The 21,362-nt window shown below is 35.0% G+C and overlaps 1 protein-coding gene across 1 annotated transcript; it reads right to left on the bottom strand.

Annotated features, from left to right (window-relative positions):
- Positions 1-2,146: 2,146 nt before the first annotated feature.
- On the bottom strand, positions 2,147-21,058 carry LOC136027603 (hematopoietically-expressed homeobox protein hhex-like). The gene is made up of 4 exons (XM_065705015.1): positions 20,609-21,058; positions 14,771-14,955; positions 10,839-10,889; positions 2,147-2,613 (listed from the first exon to the last, which is right to left on the bottom strand). Exons 1-4 carry the CDS (start codon positions 20,889-20,891, stop codon positions 2,557-2,559), a joined length of 576 nt encoding a protein of 191 aa, XP_065561087.1. The 5' UTR covers positions 20,892-21,058; the 3' UTR covers positions 2,147-2,556.
- Between the last annotated feature and the right edge of the window lie 304 nt (positions 21,059-21,362).

Here is a 21,362-nt window from a genome sequence, read left to right as displayed (position 1 = left end):
ATTTCTTTAAATAATAAGTTTGCCTGCTTTAACTCATATTTCTACAGCGAGTTTGCCTTCACCTAAATAAGGCTAACATTTAGTTATAGTTCTCTAGTGTGGAATATAGCTGTCATGTTTCATGGAGACGCAGAGCTAAATTCGTTGCTAATGAAAATAATAAAGAGTTTTGAAAGGAGAACTATGAAGCATTGAATTTTTTTTATTATTTTGAAGCTGGATCTAATATCAGATCGTAAGGGTTTACAGCACTGAGCAAATTTTCGATTCAAAGCCCAAAAATTGAAGCGAATGGCTTTTACTGAAAATCAACAATGAAGCGGGCCACTGAACGATTTTCAACCAGTAAAAACAAGCAATTATTTTCCTATCTCACTTATAATAGGCTTATTTAATCTCGAATTCTATCATGGGAGAGACAATTTGGGGAAAAATTCCCCTCTTAGACTTTCAAGAATATGTTTTCGGTATTTTCATTGACTCAAAAAATAACCAAAGTTGTCTCACGTTAGATTTTAAAAAGTATCATTTTTGTATTTTCATTTTGAAGAAAAAATTAGAAAAATCTTTGCCCGCCCCTCACTTGCTTATGAATGGCACCTCTGTCCTCTCATATTTTATCTTACGATAAAAAAAAACTTCAAATTGGAGAACTATTTGAAAATAGAAAATAGTATTATCTGTGTTGATAGCCAGTGCGTCAAAGGGCGGTATGCGCTTTGAAGGGCTGGAAAAGACCTGTTAAATGTTTTCCAGAGGAACTGTCTAAAGATAGCTTTAGACACTGGTTTGACAGACCGTGTATCAAACATTTAAGGAAACAAAAATATGGTTCGAGCCCAGGATCTAGGGCTATTATAAACGAAAGGTAATGTGGCCGGGCCACGATTTACGAAATATAAGTGATGGATTCAAGCATAGTGCTTTTTGGCCATCCATTTGGAGCCAAACTAATAGCCCCCACTACGAACTAATTTTAGGTTCTTTCATAAGAAATCTCATACTAGTAAACTTACGAAATTCTTTCGATATTTTGGACAAGTAAACTCTTTTTTACTCTGCCTTTGCACTAAACATATGAGATAATCCTTGCCATTGCTATAATTTTTTTTTACAAATAATCTTCTGTTTCTCTATTCATGCACTACGAACTATACGCTGTAATCTTTGCCAATACCATAAATATTTTTTACAAGTAAACTCTCTGTTTTCTCCGTTCTTGCACCATAGGCCATATACCGTAATCCTTAGTAAAAAAAAAATAAGGAAAGGTAAAGGATACGGCGCTAAACCCTTAAAATCCAAACCGAAGGTGCTGATCTCCGTTTCAAGGCCCTTCAGACAGGAAGTGCAATTGGGGGGCTGGGGGCCAGCAATAATGTGCTTTTGCACACCCTTCCTACTTACCTTTCTCAAATTTCTCAAGGGACGCATTCAGACATGGGTGAACTCTGGTTGAGCTTACAGAGTCACAGCACTGACCCCATTCTAAACAAAATAACCGGCCACACCAGGAATCAAACCCCCAACCTTTAGACAATGGATTTCAAATCTTGCGCGCCAACCACTCGGCTAGAATTGGTCGTTACTATAGATATTTGTACAAGTAAATTCTCTGTTCCTCTATTCTTGCACCGCAAACCATATACCAGAACCCTTCAGGGTGTTTCTTCCGATTTTTCTAATTCTATAATTTTTTCTTATAGTGGAGATGGTGAAGCACAAACATCTACCAAATTCTTTGCTTTTTCATTGGCTGAAAGCAGCTGAAAGCATTGGCTGAAAGCAATGAAGCATACCTTCATTGGCTGAAAGTTCGTTTATTGATATCGTTTTTTCCTTGTTTTCCATCGTTTTATAGAGCCAGTACAGTCTTAGAAAGTACTTGCAGAAGATTTTTACAAGCGATCTATAAACTAGTAAGTTAATTACCCTCACTCAATAAAATAAATTGTTAGTGTTCGAACCAGTTCATAAAATATAGCTTTTTATGTGAAAAAATTGCAACAATCTGCAATATAAACGTCAAAATAAACTTGGATATTTAACAGCACTTTTAGTAACTATATACATTTTTTTTAACTTTGCTCATATATTCAAAATTTTTCAAAAACTAGCGCTATTAACCATAGCTCTATCATTAAGGTAATTTTTAAACTATTTTTATTTACAATCATTTATCATAGAAAATTATGGTAAAAATACAAAAACTATAGAAATACAACAAAATTAGCCTCTTGACTCAAAATCATAATATTACAAAAAAAAAACATAATGAAGACGCATAATAATGGGATACCAGAGGGGTTACCGCAATTAAAAACTTTTTATTTAAAAAAAAAAGAAGGAAGCTACAGCCACTAAAATATGTGATATGCATATGCAACGAATATGTATTACAAAAGAAAGACACGGAAAGACACAGTTTAGAGTAATTTCCCCTGGCAGCCATACAATTACACTTCCCCTCTACAAGAATCTAAGTAGTGAGTAGTTAAATATATATGATTCTTGTTAAATTAAGCATTTGTGAATTTGTCCATTTATATGCTTACATCAATCGTCAGTATCATCACTTTCAAGGCTTCTTGGACTTGATCCAATTGGGGTTTCCTAAAACATAAATAAGGTAATTATACAGAGAAACATATTTTTTTTTTGTATACCAAGTGGAAATCATCCTTAGCACATAATTTACATTCGTACTTAGCAAAATTATTTCCCAAAATTATTATTTTTTGAATTATTATTTTATTATTTTTATTATCAAAATGATTCACGCGTTTTTATGGGGCTAATGTACACAGTCACTGGTCGTAGAACATAAGTATATGACATATGCAAAGTACGTGGGGGTAAAAGAACCTTAAGTTGGGCCTTTCAGCCGTATAAATTGAACACCCGATAGTTGAATGTTCAGACCAGTTGTCTACCTTTTGCTTTAATGAGATGCCCACCTTTCTATACATAAAAGGAGCTAGAGAAAAGGGGTTGAAGGAATCAACCCTTCTCCCCAACATAACCCATGGACAAAAGACCCCACTTTGGGAACTTCATACGGATTAAAATCCTAAGTAAATTTAAGGTGTAGTGAACGGGATATGGGCCCTAACTCTTCATTTCGAACTCTTTAACAATACAAATCAAATATCCTTGTTTGAATCTGATTTCAAAGTGCTTTGGGACGTAAAATTTTTTCGTCTAAAGTGTATCTGTGAAGCCTATTTTTGTATGGCATGTTTGCATATTATTACATCATTGTCCATGAGGCTTTACTTATCATTCACCCCTTCAGGCATGTTTTTCGAAGTATTCAACTTGTTTTCATTAAAACGGCTATGTATTAATTTTTACCCAATGCCAGGTCATTGTCCTCGAAAAGGTTTTGGTTTAGTTTCTTTATTTACAAACAGAAAAACAATTTTTAAAAACGTTTTAAAACGTTTGTGCTGCTATCGTGCAGCATAAGATACTAATCAGTTTCATCCCCTATAATACAAAAATGACCAACGGAAAAAAGAAACGAAAGAGAAAAAGAATAAACTAGACTCTTCCAACAATATCATTTCTATAACTGACTCTTACCAAAACCCCTTATTAGACTACCTCCCTTCCTCACTACCACTCTTCCTCCTTGATACCCACAATTATAACAAACTGTTCGAGACAACATTCAAAATAGCCATTTTCTCGCTTCCTAACAACAATAGTCAAATTACCCTTCATTTAATAAGTACTGCAATACTCTAAAACTAAAAGATGCCAAACTGTCCTGATGCTTAATGGTAACGAATTCAACACAAAAGTTCCAAGTTCCAAACAGTAATCCAGACCGTGTGCTGCTCCTATCCTTAACCACCAAAATTTCACTAAACCTATTCATGGATATCACTATTAAAATGGTAAAAATTCACAAATATACATAAGACTAGATTTGTACATTGGAAAAAAAAACACAGCTTGATAATCACGTAGTTCACCAACGCTAAGCAAATCCAAAGGTCTAAAAGAAACATACGTATCCTTCATCTTTTTAACATACTTTTTAACTATTATTCTTGCTTCTTTATTTTGCGGGATTCGTATTTTTTTGAAATTACCATAAAAATTACTGCTCCAGATGAACAGACATAAGAAATATATGGGAGGATAATTGGTAGAATTTTCTTTGGCAAAAAATGCTGCAGGTTTCAGATCATTCTAACTTGTCTGGCAATTATACAGCATCAATATGGTACCTCTATAACAGATTAGATTCAATGAAAAATCATAATTATCGCAGGCAATCCACTTGGTCCATGGGCTTGCCACTAGCATCAACAGGCAGTCCTACTTTGCATGAGGTTATGAGGAAGATCTTGTTTAAGTTGATGCAGAGTAAACTAAGATTTATAAAACCTTCAACTCTTTCAACTGCTTCTTTAGTTGTTAGCATAAGCTCGTCAATAGACTTTGGGCATATTGTTAATACATCGACATCAGCAAATGCAGTGTCACAAACATCTTGAAGAGGAAGTTTTATGTTGTCGATATGTACCAAATAAAGGAAAAGAATTAAAACTGAGCCCTGCTGCGCGCCACATTTTAATAGGAACAAGGATGAAACAACATGATTTAATTCTACCTGCATGCCACTAGGCACTACAGATAGTGCTAGGGTACTACCCAAAAGAAGTTTTAATATGTAATTGAATGAGCACTCTCCAATCAGCCTGTAGAATGAGGCTGAAAAAAAAAACAATTTATGAAAAAAACATTTCTTTTCTAAATCTGCGCAAACGCATATATTATAACTGATTCATTAATATTACCAGGTAGATAATAAGTGGAATTTTGATTCAGGGCCTTTGTACTTGTAAGGAACGTTTAACTTTTTGTGACCACATACGTATAGGAAGGGCCTTCTCTTACCCATCTCACGAACAGATTCTATGTTGTTTCTATAGCAAATCTGCTTCAGTGGATTGTTCGAAGTTGTCTCTCCTTTCCAACACCAACAGTTTTTGGAAATATGCCAAATGACTACAACCAGGAGAAGACACAAGATAGATGGCTTTTGACCCGTGCCTCTACCCAAAACACCGATTAAGGTTTATTGAGACGAAACTTTCTGATTGCTGTTCGTTTTTCAATATTGACCATGCAATTTGTTTCCACAAGCTAGGCAGCTATTCGCCAGAATGCAAAGAGAGGGAAGGCCCTTAAGAACCTCCAGTTCTTAAGGGACATTATTCAGTTCTTAAGTTCGCCAGTGACTGTCGAAATTAATCAGATTTCTGACATTCACCATAACATATATTTGAAGCACTATCGCTATAGAATAATGTAAACAGACGGAGAAAAGAGTTGGAACTGAATTGGCTACTAGAAATAAATTTTGATTTATCATAGAGATTGCTCAACACTCTTTCTGTTTCGTCCGTTCACTCTTTCTGTTTCTTTCCTTTCATATTCAGAACTGACTTCTAATAGCTCATCTCCTCCATAATTCCCAGTAAGTTGTTCCTATAGGTAAAATGAACATAAAACATTGAAAAATGAGTATAAACACGCATGCATGTTTATTTTTTCTCTTTTTTCACCCAGGGGCGATTCGTATCAGACTGAGAATCTTAAAAAACCGGGAGAAAGGACTCATTCTAACAGAAACTAGAAGTTCTAGTGCCCTTTTTATGTGACCAAAAAGTTTGGAGGCTAACTAGCCCCCTCTTATGCCCTCTTTATTCCCAAAAACATTCTATTGAAATTTTAAGATAGCCGTTCGTTTCAGCATATTTGACATGTCCAGTAACTATACCTCTGAGGATGACAAAAACCCCCCCATAGACCATAGGGAAAAGGATGTAAGTTATGCGGGGTGTAAGGGATGTAAGTTAAGCTAGAGCCTTGAAAACAATAAGCGTTTTGCTTATTGTTTGCGTATATTTTTATCATCGGGAAATATACAGACATTTTTTGGGGATGGGATTTTCTTCGAAGGTAATGTTCCAAGGGAAGAATTTTTTGTGGAGAGAAAAGTTTCCGGGGTAAGTTTTCAAGGGGAAGTTTTACACGGGAGGGGGGTTTCTGGTATGATTGGAAAAATGGTCAGAGATTAAATTACAAAAGCAAGCTTTTCTAAATGAAAGTAAGGAGCAACATTTAACCTTAAATCGACCAGAAATTATTCTGAATATGAGGGGAGCTATCCCTTCCTCATCCCTAGCTCTTTACGCAGAAGTTTGAGTTTTCTCCGCGATCCTTTAAAAAATAATTCTTGGAACACAAAGGCCGTTGAATTGGAACAAAAGATTTTTTAAAGCATTAAAAAAACAAATCACGGAACGAGCGAGGAATGAGGAAGGGGCAGCACCTGTCACATGCAAAATATTTTGATTCGTTTCACGTTTTGATGTAACTCCTTTATTTGAGTTGAAAAAATTCATCGCCTTAATTTAATACAGAAAATAAACTGAAAATTTCATGAATTTAATCCTTGTTACATCCGCTTTTGGAAACTATTAATTTTTGATGTTGTAATTGACTTTCATTTTCGACAGGTATGAAATTACGACAGGTATGAATATGACAGGTATTTTACGCTGTTTTGGTCCTTTTTTTTAGACTGTTGGATGAAAAACAAAAATTAAATGGTTTCCCAAAAACTTGGAAAACTATAGATTCTATGACTATTTTAGCTCTATGACTATCTACCTTAGCGCTTTTGCCCTAGGAATGACGCATAGATGTATAATAAATAGTCTTATCTATAAACAAATGTACTAACATCCTTTTTATACAATCCTAATAAGGGGGTTAATGCCAGATTCGCATCTCACTCAATCGGACTATCTGACTTGGCTTTTTCTACCCATAGCCATTGCTTGATGCCCACAACTATTCGATTTTATTTCGAACTTTTTAGGTATTCTTGTGAGAAATCAGCCAATGACTTAATTTGAAAAAGTAACATTTTCACAAATTTAGAGCCAAAAGTAATAGCTAACTACAAAATGAATTATATAAATAAACTCACACTGCATTTGAGCAATTGGGAATTATATCTTAAACATGAGCGAAAAATTAGCAAAAGTAAGTCAAAAACATAAAACCGTGAAAATAAAACCTTATTGTTTGAACTGGTCAGTTAGAAGCTTAGAAAACTATCTATATTTCAACAAGAAAGAAAAACTGAAAGTTCAATTTTTAATTAAAAGGACCTTCACATGCAGTTATACAGCAGCAAACAAGCACCAGAGTAAAAAAAAAGAACCTGGGCGAAAAATTAGCAAAAATAAGTAAAAAAAAGTATAAGAAAGTAAAGCTGTTCTTCAAAGATGTAATTGTCTTTGGAAATAAAAATATGCCTACTGTTTGAACCTTTAACGTAAGAAATCGTTGTCAAATTTAATCGATAATTTTTGCTTATTTATTTCGGTGGTTCAACACTGCAACTCTGACGAAAATGTAATACAACCTTTATAGCTTCATTACTTTGAAACCACTAAAAGGAAAATTGGATCTTTTCCGTTATACCTATGCCATTATTTAAAATTTATTTTGTAAGCCGTTTAAGGGTACTAACTTGAAACAAAAGAGCGGTGTACAGCAAAATTTACTTACTTACTTGTACTTGGGTCAAGTTCGAGCCTCGTCCAGGCCCATAGTGGCATCAAGAATTTGCCGAAAAGCGTCCCTCCATCGTTCTCTTTCAAGTGCGACTGGCTTGATCAACTGAATCCATTGTCTATTCCAGCGATGGCCGTGCTTCTTTAAACCTCCCATTGGCTCGAGGTCGGCTCTAACTGTCAATAAGCACGTCTATTTTTGTCCTCCAGGCTTCTACCTCCAGTGCGTAAGAGGTTGGCATTTCAAGCACTGTTTGCTGACTGAGTCATCCGGTCGACACAGTGTATGCCCGAACCACCGTAGACGTCTCGCTTGACAACATCTGAGACAAGTGGTATATCACTACATCTTCTTCTGATGACATCATTAGGGATGTGGTCAGAGAGACGCAAGACAAGAATACAGCGCAGACACTTGTGGAGGAAGATGTTTAGGTCACTAGCTTTCCCAGCTCTGAGGGGCCACGTTTCGCAATCATAAAGAAGTACAGAGAGGACGAACGCGTTATATATCCGGAGCTTTGCTCGAACAGAGATTTCATTTCGTAACCAGAGACACTTCCGAAGCTGAATGAATGCTGCCCCGGCTGTGGAGATGCAACTTTGTATTTCGTTTAGAGCTTTGCCCTTGGGATTTATTAGGGAACCTAGATATTTGAAATTTTGGACCTCCTCGATTGGGACGTCATTTAGTGTGATCGGAGTTTCATCTAGCCCAGAGGTGCGCATTCATTCTGTTTTCGATTGGCTGATATTTAGTCCGGTAGCAAGGGATCTAGCAGCAATGTCGTCTATCATGAGCTGTGCTTCTGTTACAGACTCAGCCAAGATATCAACATCATCGGCGTAATCAAGGTCTGTTATTGATACTGTTCGACTGATTGCCACACCTTTGTATCAAACAGTTCGTGGTAACGAACTGTAGTAAGGAGCGACCCGGCTCAATAGTAACCAAAACTCTAAAAAATGGAATTTTGATACCAATAGCTACATCAAAAGAATCGCATTTTAATGCTGGTTTTAAATATATAAGTTTCATCAAGTTTAGTCTTACCCATCAAAAGTTACGAGCCTGAGAAAATTTGCGTTATTTTAGAAAATAGGGGGAAACGCCCCCTAAAAGTCATAGAATCTCATCGAAAATCACACCATCAGATTCAGCGTATCGGAGAACCCTACTGTAGAAGTTTCGAGCTCCGATCTACAAAAATGTGGAATTTTGCATTTTTTTTTGCCAGAAGGCAGATCACGGATGCGTGTTTATTTGTTTTTTTGTTTTTTTGTTTGTTTTTTTTTTTGTTTTTTTTTTCCTAGGGGTGATCGTATCGACCCAGTTGTCCGAGAATGTTGCAAGAGGGCTCATTCTAACGGAAATGAAAAGTTCTAGTGCCCTTATTAAGTGACCAAAAAAATTGGAGGGCACCTAGGCCCCCTCCCACGCTAATTATTTTCCCAAAGTCAACGGATCAAAATTCTGAGATAGCCATTTTATTCAGCGTAGTCGAAAAACCTTATAACTATGTCTTTGGGGAAGAGTTACTCCCCCACAGTCCCCGTGGGAGGGGCAACAAGTTACAAACTTTGACCTGTGCTTACATATAGTAATGGTTATTGGGAAGTATACAGGCGTTTTCAGGAGGATTTTTTTGGTTTGGGGGAGGGGTTGAGAAGAGGGGGATATGCTGGGGGAACTTTCCTTCGAGAATTTGTAATGGGAGAAGAAAATTTCCATGAAGGGAGAGCAGGATTTACTAGCATTATTTAAAAAAAAACAATTAAAAAATAAAAGTGAAAAAGCTTTTTCAGCTGGAAGTAAGGAACAGCAATAAAACCTAAAACAAACAGAAATTATTACCCATATGAGGGGCTCACCTCCTTCTAATACCTCGTTCTTTACGCTAAAGTATTTTCGGTAATTTCAACTACTTATTCTACGGCTTTTGTGATTCAGGGGGTCATTCTTAATGAATTGGGATAAAATTTAAGCTTTAGTGTAAAGAGCAAGGTACTGACGATGGGGCGAATCCCCTCATATATGTAATAAAAACATGAGAATACAAAAGTTCTTTACGTAAGCTAATTTATAAGTTACGTAAATCTTTTACCAATAAAAAGATTCGTAAAAAATTAAAAGTTCTAGTTGCCTTTTTAATTAACCAAAAAATCGGGGGGCAACTAGGCTTCGTCCCCCGCTCTTTTTTTCTCAAAATCCTTCGATCAAAATTATGAGAAAGCCATTGAGCCAAAAAAAAAATATGCAAATTTCGTTTTGATTATTCCTCTGCGGAGAGCCAAAATCAAAACATGCTTTGATTCAAAAACGTTCAGAAATTAAATAAAAAAAACAAGTTTTTTCAACTGAAAGTAAGGAGTGACATCAAAACTTAAAACGCACAGAAATTACTTCGTATATGAAAGAGGCTGCTTCCTCATCAACGCCCCGCTCTTTACGCTAAAGTTTTTTACTGTTTTAGAAAGAAGAATTGAGAGAAAGAGTCAAACTTTAGCGTAAAGAGCGGGGCGTTGATGAGGAAGCAGCCTCTTTCATATACGAAGTAATTTCTGTGCGTTTTAAGTTTTGATGTCACTCCTTACTTTCAGTTGAAAAAACTTGTTTTTTTTATTTAATTTGTCAAGGGTCTTCATGATCTGGTCGATGACAAAGTTAAATAAAATGGGCGATAGGGCACAACCCTGTCGCACTCCTTCGTCGATTGATAGTCCTGCACAACCCTGTCCTACTTCTTCGTCAATTGATAGTCCTAATTATTTATTGCCATGCAAGATGCATGGGCAATATATAATTTAAGGCACTGACTAGGACATAGGGCAAGTGCGCTGAGGGGTTGAGTAAAGTGAATCGCACTAAGGCATGGTAAAAGTAACCATGCTAGGATTTTTTAGGTTACTTATATCGTTTCTAAAAGCGTTACACTTTACTCAATCCCTCAGCCCTCATCCCTCCCTTTAATCTGCCAATATGCAGCCTAAGTTATATATTTCCGTGAATCTTGCTATACGTCACTCTTTTGTTTCATCTTAAACCGGTAAATTGAAGTAACTTGATCAACGGGTATATAGTGGTATAAGTATAACGAATAAAACTTGATGTTTTGGGAAATCGGAGTTTCCAGGGATGAAAAAATTGAACAGGGGCCAAAGAAGGGAAACTTTTGTATTTTGATATCTTTGGTAATTGAACTACAAGGGTAATATGGAACAGGATCTTACCTTGGAAGTTCTTCTGCATTTGGCTCTCCTGTTCTGGAACCACGTCTTAACCTGCGAAAAAATACGAGGGTAATCATTTGTTTTCTTTAACATTTTTCTGATTTCTAAGCTATCCCAATCAAGAAGATGTAAATTGATATTCAGCTATAGATATTTTTCTACCTGTTCTAAATGAGTTCTTCTTTTAAAAAAAAGCCATGGGGAAATATCTATTGAAGATACGTTTTATTTTAGTTTGGATTAGTGTCTAAAATCCTTAAGATAAAAGAATCTATGTCGTTTAATTTGGGGGTGCTGTTTGTATTATGTTGAAGTATATTCTATGCTCAAATTTTTAAATGAACAAATTTGAAACGAAAAAATAAGACACATTATCCCTGAAAATACGGAGGAATCCCATCAAGCAAAAAAAAAGGATCTATCTTTTAACAACCAGCCTCTCCACATGTCAATGGAAACTTCTTAGAGGGTTGTGGTATCAAACGTATTTAAATTTTAAATTAAAACTTTTATATAAAGTTATTATATATATATATATATATATATATATATATATATATATATATATATATATATATATATATATATATATATATATATATATATATGTTTTAACAACCAGCCTCTCCACAAGCCATTGGGATCTTCTTAGAGGGTCAAACGAGCAAAGAAGCCCCACAAATGTAAGACCTTTGACATACACGAACAGTGATAACTTGATGCAGTAAGGAAAGAGGTTGACATAAAACTGTTCGATATTCATGGAAGATACAGGGATGAATGCAGTCTGGAACAGGAGATTTATTCATTTTGAGAGACATAAGTTCCTTTAGAACTATTGTATCCTTAACCTGAATAGGGTCCATATTATATGGTACACCATATATAGGAGATGGGCGTATATGGGAGGTCCAGCAGCCTTGTAAGGAATTATATAAGATAATATAACGAAATTAAAGACATAAAAAATACATAAATCCTTTTAAAGCTGTTATATCTTTACAAAGATATAAATATGTGGTGATATACCCTTAATGTACTTTATACAACAATTTGTTTCAGAAGCCACTCTTTTTGTTTAATAAGACAAATTTCATGTGCAGTTTGTTTCATATAGGATACCTAAATTTTCATACAAAACATCATTAGATATTCGAAATTAACATTTTATGCTAAAAGAACTTTTTTTAATTATATACCTCACCTAACAACATTTTAAATTCCCTTTCTAACAAAGGAGTAACATTTAAACCTATAAGACATTATTACAGCCCTACAGTATGGCCATTAAGCCATATACATGTTGCTACCATGCAATCGTTATATGACTGTCTTTTTCTTCTTTATTTTTATTTACGATGATTTTAAATTTGTATTTTAAAAAACACAAGAAAAAAAACAAATCTTCAAAAACCAGATATTATTAACACACTAACTTGGCCTCTGGAAGAAACTCGGGTTCGTTTTGACATAAGAGGGACGTTAGCTATCACACACCTAATCCCTCTGTTCCTAATGTCATCTCCACATTATAGTCACATTCCTCAATCAAACAGTTCGTGGTAACGAACTGTAGTAAGGAGCGACCCTTACTAAAAAATGGAATTTTGGTACTAATAGCTACATCGAAAGAGTTGCATTTTAATGCTGATTTTAAATATCAAGTTTAGTCTTACCCATCAAAAGTTACGAGCCTGAGAAAATTTGCGTTATTTTAGAAACTAGGGGAAAACACCCCCTAAAAGTCATAGAATCCTAACAAAAATCACACCATCAGATTCAGCGTACCAGAGAACTCTACTGTAGAAGTTTCAAGCTCCTATCTACAAAAATGTGGAATTTTAAATTTTTTGCCAGAAGGCAGATCACGGATGCGTGTTTATTTGTTTGTTTTGTTTTGTTTTTTTCCCCAGGGGTGATCGTATCGAACCAGTTGTCCTAGAATATTGCGAGAGGGCTCATTCTAACCAAAATGAAAAGTTGTAGTGCCCTTTTTAAGTGACCAAAAAAATTGGAGGGCACATAGGCCCCCTCCCACGCTAATTATTTTCCCAAAGTCAACGGATCAAAATTCTGAGATAGCCATTTTATTCAGCGTAGTTGAAAAACTTCATAACTATGTCTTTGGGGACGACTTACTCCCCCCCCCAGTCCCCGTGGGAGGGGTTACAAGTTCAAAAACTTTGACCAGTGCTTATATATAGTAATGGTTATTGGGAAGTGTACAGGCGTTTTCAGGAGGAGTTTTTGGTTGGAGGCAGGGGTTGAGAAGAGGGAGATATGCTGTGGGAGCTTTCCATCGAGGAATTTGTCAAGGGGGAAGAAAATTTCCATGAAGGGAGCGCAGGATTTACTAGCATTACTTAAAAAAAAAACAACGAAAAAATAAATATGAAAAAGTTTTTTTTCAGCTGGAAGTAAGCAGCAGCATTAAAACTTAAAACGAACAGAAATTATTACCTATATGAGGGGCTCACCTCCTCCTAATACCTCGCTCTTAACGCTAAAGTATTTTTAGTAATTTCAACTATTTATTCTGCGGCTTTTGTGATTCACGGGTCATTCTTAATGAACTGGGACACAATTTAAGCTTTAGTGTAAAGAGTGAGGTACTGACGAGGGGGCGAACCCCCTCATATATGCAATAAAAACATGAGAATACAAAAGTTCTTTACGTAAGCTAATTTATAAGTTACGTATATCTTTTACTAATAAAAAGATTCGTAAAAAATTACAAGTTCTAGTTGCCTTTTTAATTAACCGAAAATCGGAGGGCAACTAGGCTTCCTCCCCCGCTCTTTTTTTCTCAAAATCATTCGATCAAAATTATGAGAAAGCCATTTAGCCAAAAAAAATAAATATACAAATTTCGTTTTAATTATTCCTCTGCGGAGAGCCAAAATCAAAACATGCATTAATTCAAAAACATTCAGAAATTAAATAAAAAACCAAGTTTTTTAAATGAAAGTAAGGAGCGACATTAAAACTTAAAACGAACAGAAATTACTCCGTATGTGAAAGGGGCTTTTCCTTCTCATCGCCCCGCTCTTTACGCTAATGTTTTTTACTGTTTTAAAAGTAAAACAGTAACAATAACAACAGTAACAAAACAAAAGTTTTGTTGAGTTAAGAAAAAGAGTCAAGAACACAAACGACTACAGCGCCAATTATGCACCTGGTTCATAGTTTCTCAACTGTTCTCGATTTTCATCTTGATCTTGATTTTCTCAATTTCTCGATTTTTAAGCATACAATTTTGGTTGACCAATCAGAGTCAAGTGCTAAGGCACAATTTTGAAAGTAGAAAATATGGAAGGGGGAAACAGCAGTTTTCTTGTTCGAAACTCTTACAAAAGATAAGAACATGTACAAGTATTGCAGAATGTCCGGTAACGAATTAGTGTTGGGGCTGCCTTTCCAAACTTATTTCTTGCCATTTTAATTTTCCGTTTCTGAAACACGAGCAAGGCGTTAAAATCAAGCCAAACCCCATGCCGTTCATGGAACTTGGTTTCTTATCAACAGATTTGACAATGCTGTGGCCTTGGCCTTTTGGGCTAGACCAGTTTATCGTTCTCTCATAACGGTATATGAACTTATACGTGCGAATGATGGGCTGACGTTTTTAAGGAAAAGGCAGTGTATTCTTTGCTAATGATTTTTAATTTCTAAAGTAAGGACACACATCGAAGAAAATTTGCCTTAGCCAGGTTATACAGTAGCATATTAAGGGAATTAGTAAGTAACATTCGTCCCAAATATTATCACCATCATTTCCCTTGTGTCTCCGCAAAACCAATTTCAGCCATAGTAAAACTTTCGCAAGGCCACAGTCTCGTCCTCCGAGACTGTGATTATTTAATTTAGTAGTCCTTATTTTTTTTATTAGTCAAACGACTTTTAGCTACTTGTGTAGACATTTTGCTACTTACTTGTCTCTCCGAAAGTCCAAGAGAGATTGCTAAATTTTTCCTTTGATCAGGGCTCAGGTACCGTTGGTTTTGAAAAACTTCTTCCAATTTTTGAGTTTGATTGCTTTCAAACCTGACTTGGCCACCACGATAAAATCGACGACGCGTCCGGCGATGTGTATTCAGATACGCTGAAGTTGAGTAGTCTATAAACAAAATCGATAGCTATAAAATCTGTAGCAAAATCTAAAAAAAAAAATCTAAAAGCAAAATCTTTTTAAAAAAATTACAAGTTCATTCTTATTGTGAATGCTAAAGCACTAAGTATATACACATACACAGAAACTTATTTCAAGGCAATCACAGCTTGTAGTAAAGGGGAGGAATAAATCCCTGAAAATAGGAGAAAATAATATTGAGATTTTTGTAACAGACCTAAACAGCGTCTTAGGTATAGGCCTGTTTAAAACAAGCCAGAAAATGAACAAAAAACAGCAGAAATAGCCCCAGAGTATCCCGAACTTTAAAGAGAATTATAAATTTTAAGTAAAGAGCATTTTTACCATGTAATACTATAAATTTGATTTTTAAAATTATCTAGGGAAAGAATTTTTTAAGCTTTTCAATCATTTATATCAAATGATCACAGAACATCTATTATTTTGATTAACATAACTTTCTAGCTGCTTCTACTGGTAGCTTAAGTATCTTCATAGCTCTACTGAAGTAGCTTTTCTTGTAGAACCACTCTTAGAAGCTACTCTAGTAGCATCTTGGCTCGACTGATGTAACTTCTCAAGTAAAACTGCTCTATGAAGCTACTCTGGTGGCATCTTGGCTCTACTGAAATAGCTTCTCTTGTAGAAATCATCTAGGAAACTACTCTTGTAGCACCACAGCTCTACTGATGTGGACTCCAGGTAAAAATTACTCTAGATGCCTATTGTTATAGCATCATTACTCTACTGAAGTGGCTTCTTTAGTAAAACTAATCTAGGAAGCTTATTTAGTAGCTTCAAACCTCTACCGAAGTAGCTTCTCTAGTACAGCTACTCTAGGAACCTACTCTTGTGGCATCATTCTTTTAAGAAAGTAACTTCTTTAGTAGGAGTAATCTAGGAAGCTGCTCTTGTAGCTTCGTAGCTCTACTGAAGTACTTTCTCTTGTAAAACTATTCTAGGAACCCACTCTTGCCGGATTATTCCTCTTCTGAAGTGGCTTCTTAAATAGAAAAATCTAGGAAGCTGCTCTAGAAGCTTCATAACTTTACTGAAGTAGTCTCTCTAGTACAACTACTCTAAGAACCTACTCTTGTGGCATCATTCCTCTACTTAAATGGCCCCTTTAGTAGAACTAATCTTAGAAATCGCTCTAGTAGCTTTATAGCTCTACTGAATTAGCTTCTCTAGTACAACTACTCTAGGAACCTACTCTTGTGGCACCATTCCTCTATTGAAGTGGTCTCTTTAGTGGAACTAATTTAGGAAAGTGCTCTAGTAGCTTCATAGTTCTACTGAAGTAGCTTCTCTAGTACAACTGCCTTAGGAGGCTACTCATGGTGCATCATTCCTCTACTGAAGTGCCCTTTTTAGTAGAACCAACTTAGGAAATTGCTCTAGCAGCTTCTTAGCTCTACTGAAGTAGCTTTTCTAGTACAACCACTCTAGGAAGCTACTCTTGTGGCATCATTTTCTCTAATAAGTGATTTTTTTAGTAGAAGTAATCTAGGAAGTTAATCCAGTAGCTTCATAGCTCTACTGAAGTGACTTTTTTAGTACAACTACTCTAATAACCTATTCTTGAAGTGACTTTTTTAGTACAACTACTCTAATAACCTATTCTTGTGGCATCATTCCTCTACTGAAGCTTCATAGATCTACTGAATTAGCTTCTTTACTCTTGTAGCTAGTAAAACTAATCTAGGGAATTGCTCTAGCAGCTTCATAGCTCTACTGAAGTGACTTCTCTAGTAAAACTACTCTAGGAACCTACTCTTGTGGAATCATTCCTCTAGTGAAGTGGCTTCTTTATTATTATTATTATTATTATTAATTTTTTACCCGTCAAAAACAAAAAAGACAGAGATCTAGGAATCTAGGAGGTTGCTCTGGTAGCTTCATAGCTCTACTAAAGTAGCTTATCTGGCACAACTACTCTAGAAGCCTACTCTTGTGTCATCATCTCTCTACTGAAGTAACTTCTCTTGTAGAGCTAATCTAAGAAGCTACTCTAGTAGCTTTATAACTCTATCAAAGTAGATTCTAGTCTTGACACGCTTCTGTTTGTCACGCTTAATCCAACTCCGAACTTTGTCTGAGAAGCCACATAATATATAATGAGAAAACCTTTTTGAAAACATCCTAGATTAAACAAAGTAAATAGCAACTAAAAATATTAAAGTTGCCACCAGCAATGCAATGATTCAGCGTCAGTAAGCTTCGATTTAAAATTTTAAAATTCGAGGTGTGAATATCAATTAGCGGTTGAAGAGCCCTTGGACATTCCGTGTCAAGCCCAAAAATATGGGGTTAGTAAGGGAAGATTTGACGCTTTGAGAGTAATTTAAGGAAGCCTTAAAAAAATGAAGGTTTCTTTTCTTATAGTTCTATGGCCTAAAATAAAATAAAAATTAAACAAAGTAAATAACAACTAAAGACATAGAAATTGCCATCTGAATTGCGATAATCTAGTGTTAGTAAGCATTTGATTCAAAATCCAAGGTACAAATGTAAATTAATGTTCGTAGAGCACTCGGAGATCTTGTCCGAACGGTTATAAAGAGGATTTAAACAAAGAAAATAAGATAGGTTTCTTTTTTATATTTCCATGGTCAAAAGTGCGCTATATTTACATTGGTTTATGTCTGAAAAGAGTTTTTGTTAGCCAATCAGATTATTACCTAAATGCATGGACGAAATGGAAGCCAAGTAGTCACCACCTTTGTTTTATTTTATTTTTTTTTGTTTTACTAGTTTTTATTTGATTTGTAATGCACTTCATGATTTTGCTAAGTAACGCTTGATGGCGTTGGTTTACCATTTTTTAACACTCTTTGGCACGTAGCCCTCATCTATGAGTTTAACTTTGGAAAACCCTGTTTCAGTCTTTATTTTCTTTTTTCTATGATAACATGAATTAAAGTTCAAAAGGATGAAAGATAAATCGGTCACACCTTACTGCAATTCAATTTTTTTTTTTTTTTAATGTCAATCTTTCGTTATCTTATTAACTTAGGAAATAATGTGTTTGCCTTTATCCAGAATATCTCCGATTTGTATTAATAAGCTGAATTAATTAATAAGTTTACTTGAAAATAACAAACGGATTACATCTCTGAGTGAGAAAATTATGTTTGCTTAGCTAAAGCAATATTTTTTTTTGAAAACATAGATCAATTAGCTTAAATTAAAGTAAGCAACTTAAAAGCCTATATTTTATGCTGCTTAAACACCCCCCCCCAAATATTGTATTGTTCAAGCACAGCTATAGCATTTTTTTCCATTTCAAAATAAAACAACAAACTTCAAAAGAAAGTAAAAAAAAGGAGTCCGCAAAATTCAAAAAGTCTGAAAGTCCATAATACTAGAGAGTTTATTGTTGTATTCAAAAAAAATTTAATTTTCAATTTTTGCTGAATTTAAAAAAAAGATTAGACTTTTAACCTAGAAAATAGCTTTTATACAACATCAGGTCATTTTTTAGATCTGACCTGATCTAAAAAATAAATCTGGTGTAAATCAGGTATACCAAATCAGGTATACCAAATCAGGTATAAATCAGGTATAAATCTGAATAAATCAGGTATCGCAAATCTGGCTATGAGTTAATACATTGTGAATTTCTGTAAAAACGAAATTAGATTGTAAAAAACTACAAAAAAGGATGTGTTTACATTTGCTGAAGAATTTCGACATAAGTAACATGTTCGAGAAACTTTTTGACTTCAAATGAGTCGGCTTCTGAGAAAAAAGCTCGTAATAAGTGACAATGGTAGTTTATATTCTAATGAAATTTTTCTCGGTAAACATAGGATATATAATAAAAACGAACAGAAACAAAACAGAGCAGAGTTTAAAATCAAAATACATATGATGAGGAAGTCTGTTACTAGGAATATTTTTCTGTTTCTCCGGCATCCATTCATGTGCATAACGTCTACTGCTATCCCATCTGTAACAAACATGCAGCAACATTAATTTTCCCTGAGGCCAAAACTTTGGTGATCACTCCTCTTCAAGCGATCCCACCCTGTTTAAAGGTCTTGTTTGGGTCACCTCCCCAAGAGACTAACGTACCTAAACAGCATTAGGATATAAACATCCTGGAATGTTAAGATGGGAGGGGTTTACAATTAAATTCTACGGTAATCCGTATGGGCATGGCACAGCCAAAAAAAATTTCTATTAAGGTTTGAATTATTTGTTGATCGAATGTTTGGGACTCGATTTTAAAAGAATTAAGATCAATCTTTAATATAATTTTTGTGAGTTATTTCTAATTTTAGGCTAACCTATTAAAGCACTATCTATTTTAACATTTAGAAAAATAGTATGATATTGTGCATTGTAGTTCAACCCATGTGACTACGCCAGTCCATTACTCAAAGCCACCTCCCCTTTTTTTCCCTCTTCATTTTAATTTAACGGCACAACTAGCGGTACAATAATTTTTGTGAGTTATTACTAATTTTAGGCTGACCTACTAAAGCACTGTCTATTTTAATATTCAGAAAAATAGTATGATATTGTGCATTATAGTTCAACCCACATGACTACTCCAATCCATTACTCAAAGCCACCTCCCCTTTTTTTTCCTCTTCATTTTAATTTAGCGGCAAAACTAGCGGTACAATAATTTTTTTGAGTTATTTCTAATTTTAGGCTAAACTATTAAAGCACTATCTATTTTAATATTCAGAAAAGTAGTATGATATTGTGCATTATAGTTCAACCCATATGACTACTCCAATCCATTACTCAAAGCCACCTCCCCTTTTTTATCCCTCTTCATTTTAATTTAGCGGCACAACTAGTGATACAATAATTTTTGTGCGTTATTTCTAATTTTCGGCTGACCCACTAAAGCACTGTCCATTTTAATATTCAGAAAAAAATATGATATTGTGCATTATAGTTCAACCAACATGACTACTCCGATCCATTACTCAAAGCCACATACCCTATTTTTCCCCCTTCATTTTAAATTAGTGGCACAAATTTTTGTGAGTTATTTCTAATTTTAGGCTGACCTATTAAAGCACTGTCTATTTTAATATTCAGAAAAATAGTATGATATTGTGCATTATAGTTCAACCCACATGACTACTCCAATCCATTACTCAAAGCCACCTCCCCTTTTTTTCCCTCTTCATTTTAATTTAGCGGCAAAACTAGCGGTACAATAATTTTTGTGAGTTATTTCCAATTTTAGGCTGACCTACTAAAGCACTGTCTATTTTAATATTCAGGAAAAAAGTATGATATTGTGCATTATGGTTCAACCCACATGACTACTCCAATCCATTGCTCAAAGCCACCTCCCTTTTTTCCGTTCTTTATCTTAGGTTAGCGGCACAAAGGGTTACCTTGTCAAGGTAAATGTAAGGTAATAATAGCAGTACTAGTTCCAGTAAAGTTAATGGAATTATCGAAAAATAACATATACAGACAATCGTTATCGTCCTCCTTCTTCGGGTCAACTAAAATTCCTTATGTAATTTTTTTTTTAATGTAGGTGAGATTTTTTTTTTCTTTTACCTGGAATGTTCGTTATTACCAACATTCAAATGGTCATATTTTTCAACTTAGTGAGAAAACCAATGATGTCAATTTAGCATTAATCAAAGTGCTTGCTACTTACAAAGCTCTTCATTACTATTGAATGTATCTTCAGGGTCGTTTTTATAATAGTCAGTCAAAGAGAGTGTCGCATAGCCCCCAAAGCGACTGATCCTCAACATCATCTTTTCATCTATCATCTGCGTAACCGGAATTATCTCTTTCTTCGGTGTTTCTCTAACAACTACCTCTGTTAAAACGCTAAGAAAATCGGACGGTGTTTTAGGAATAAAGGTAGGCTTTGGCGAAAGATCCGATCCTAGGATACGTTCAATAGAGAAACTAAGATAAGGCTTTTCTGCCATTTTTATTGTAGTCAATATTGAGTCCAAATCAGGGTCCACAGTTTTGTTTTTTTTGAACTGGCCGAATCTGCGCCTGCGTTCCAATTATTCACATGGATTTAACTGAAATTTCAAACTTCGAACGGATAGTCACTGCCACCGCGTTCTTCGGAAACTGATTTACAGAAGTACGCTCCTTTCCATATATACCAGCTCTTTCTTATCTGAATAATACTAATTTGTTTGCTTTGTTCCAATAGTGTGCCCTCCTGAATACTTTAATATGTTTGATTATGTTTGTTTTCAGATTTACTCGGGTTATAGTCTATTGTATCAATTGACTCGATTGAATATAGCGTCACGTTTTTCTACGAATTGGCTGGCTAGAATAGATTGAGTGGAATTTTTTGTTTGGACAGCAGGACTTTTGATGCTATCTCAATAATTTAAACATTAATAAAGCGGACTAAATTATTTTACGATCTTCTTGAA

This window comes from Artemia franciscana, chromosome 5 (assembly GCF_032884065.1).
Source record: "Artemia franciscana chromosome 5, ASM3288406v1, whole genome shotgun sequence".
Lineage (NCBI taxonomy): Eukaryota > Metazoa > Arthropoda > Branchiopoda > Anostraca > Artemiidae > Artemia > Artemia franciscana.
Note: the sequence above shows the minus strand (reverse complement) of the source record. Positions and strands in the feature narration are given on the sequence as shown.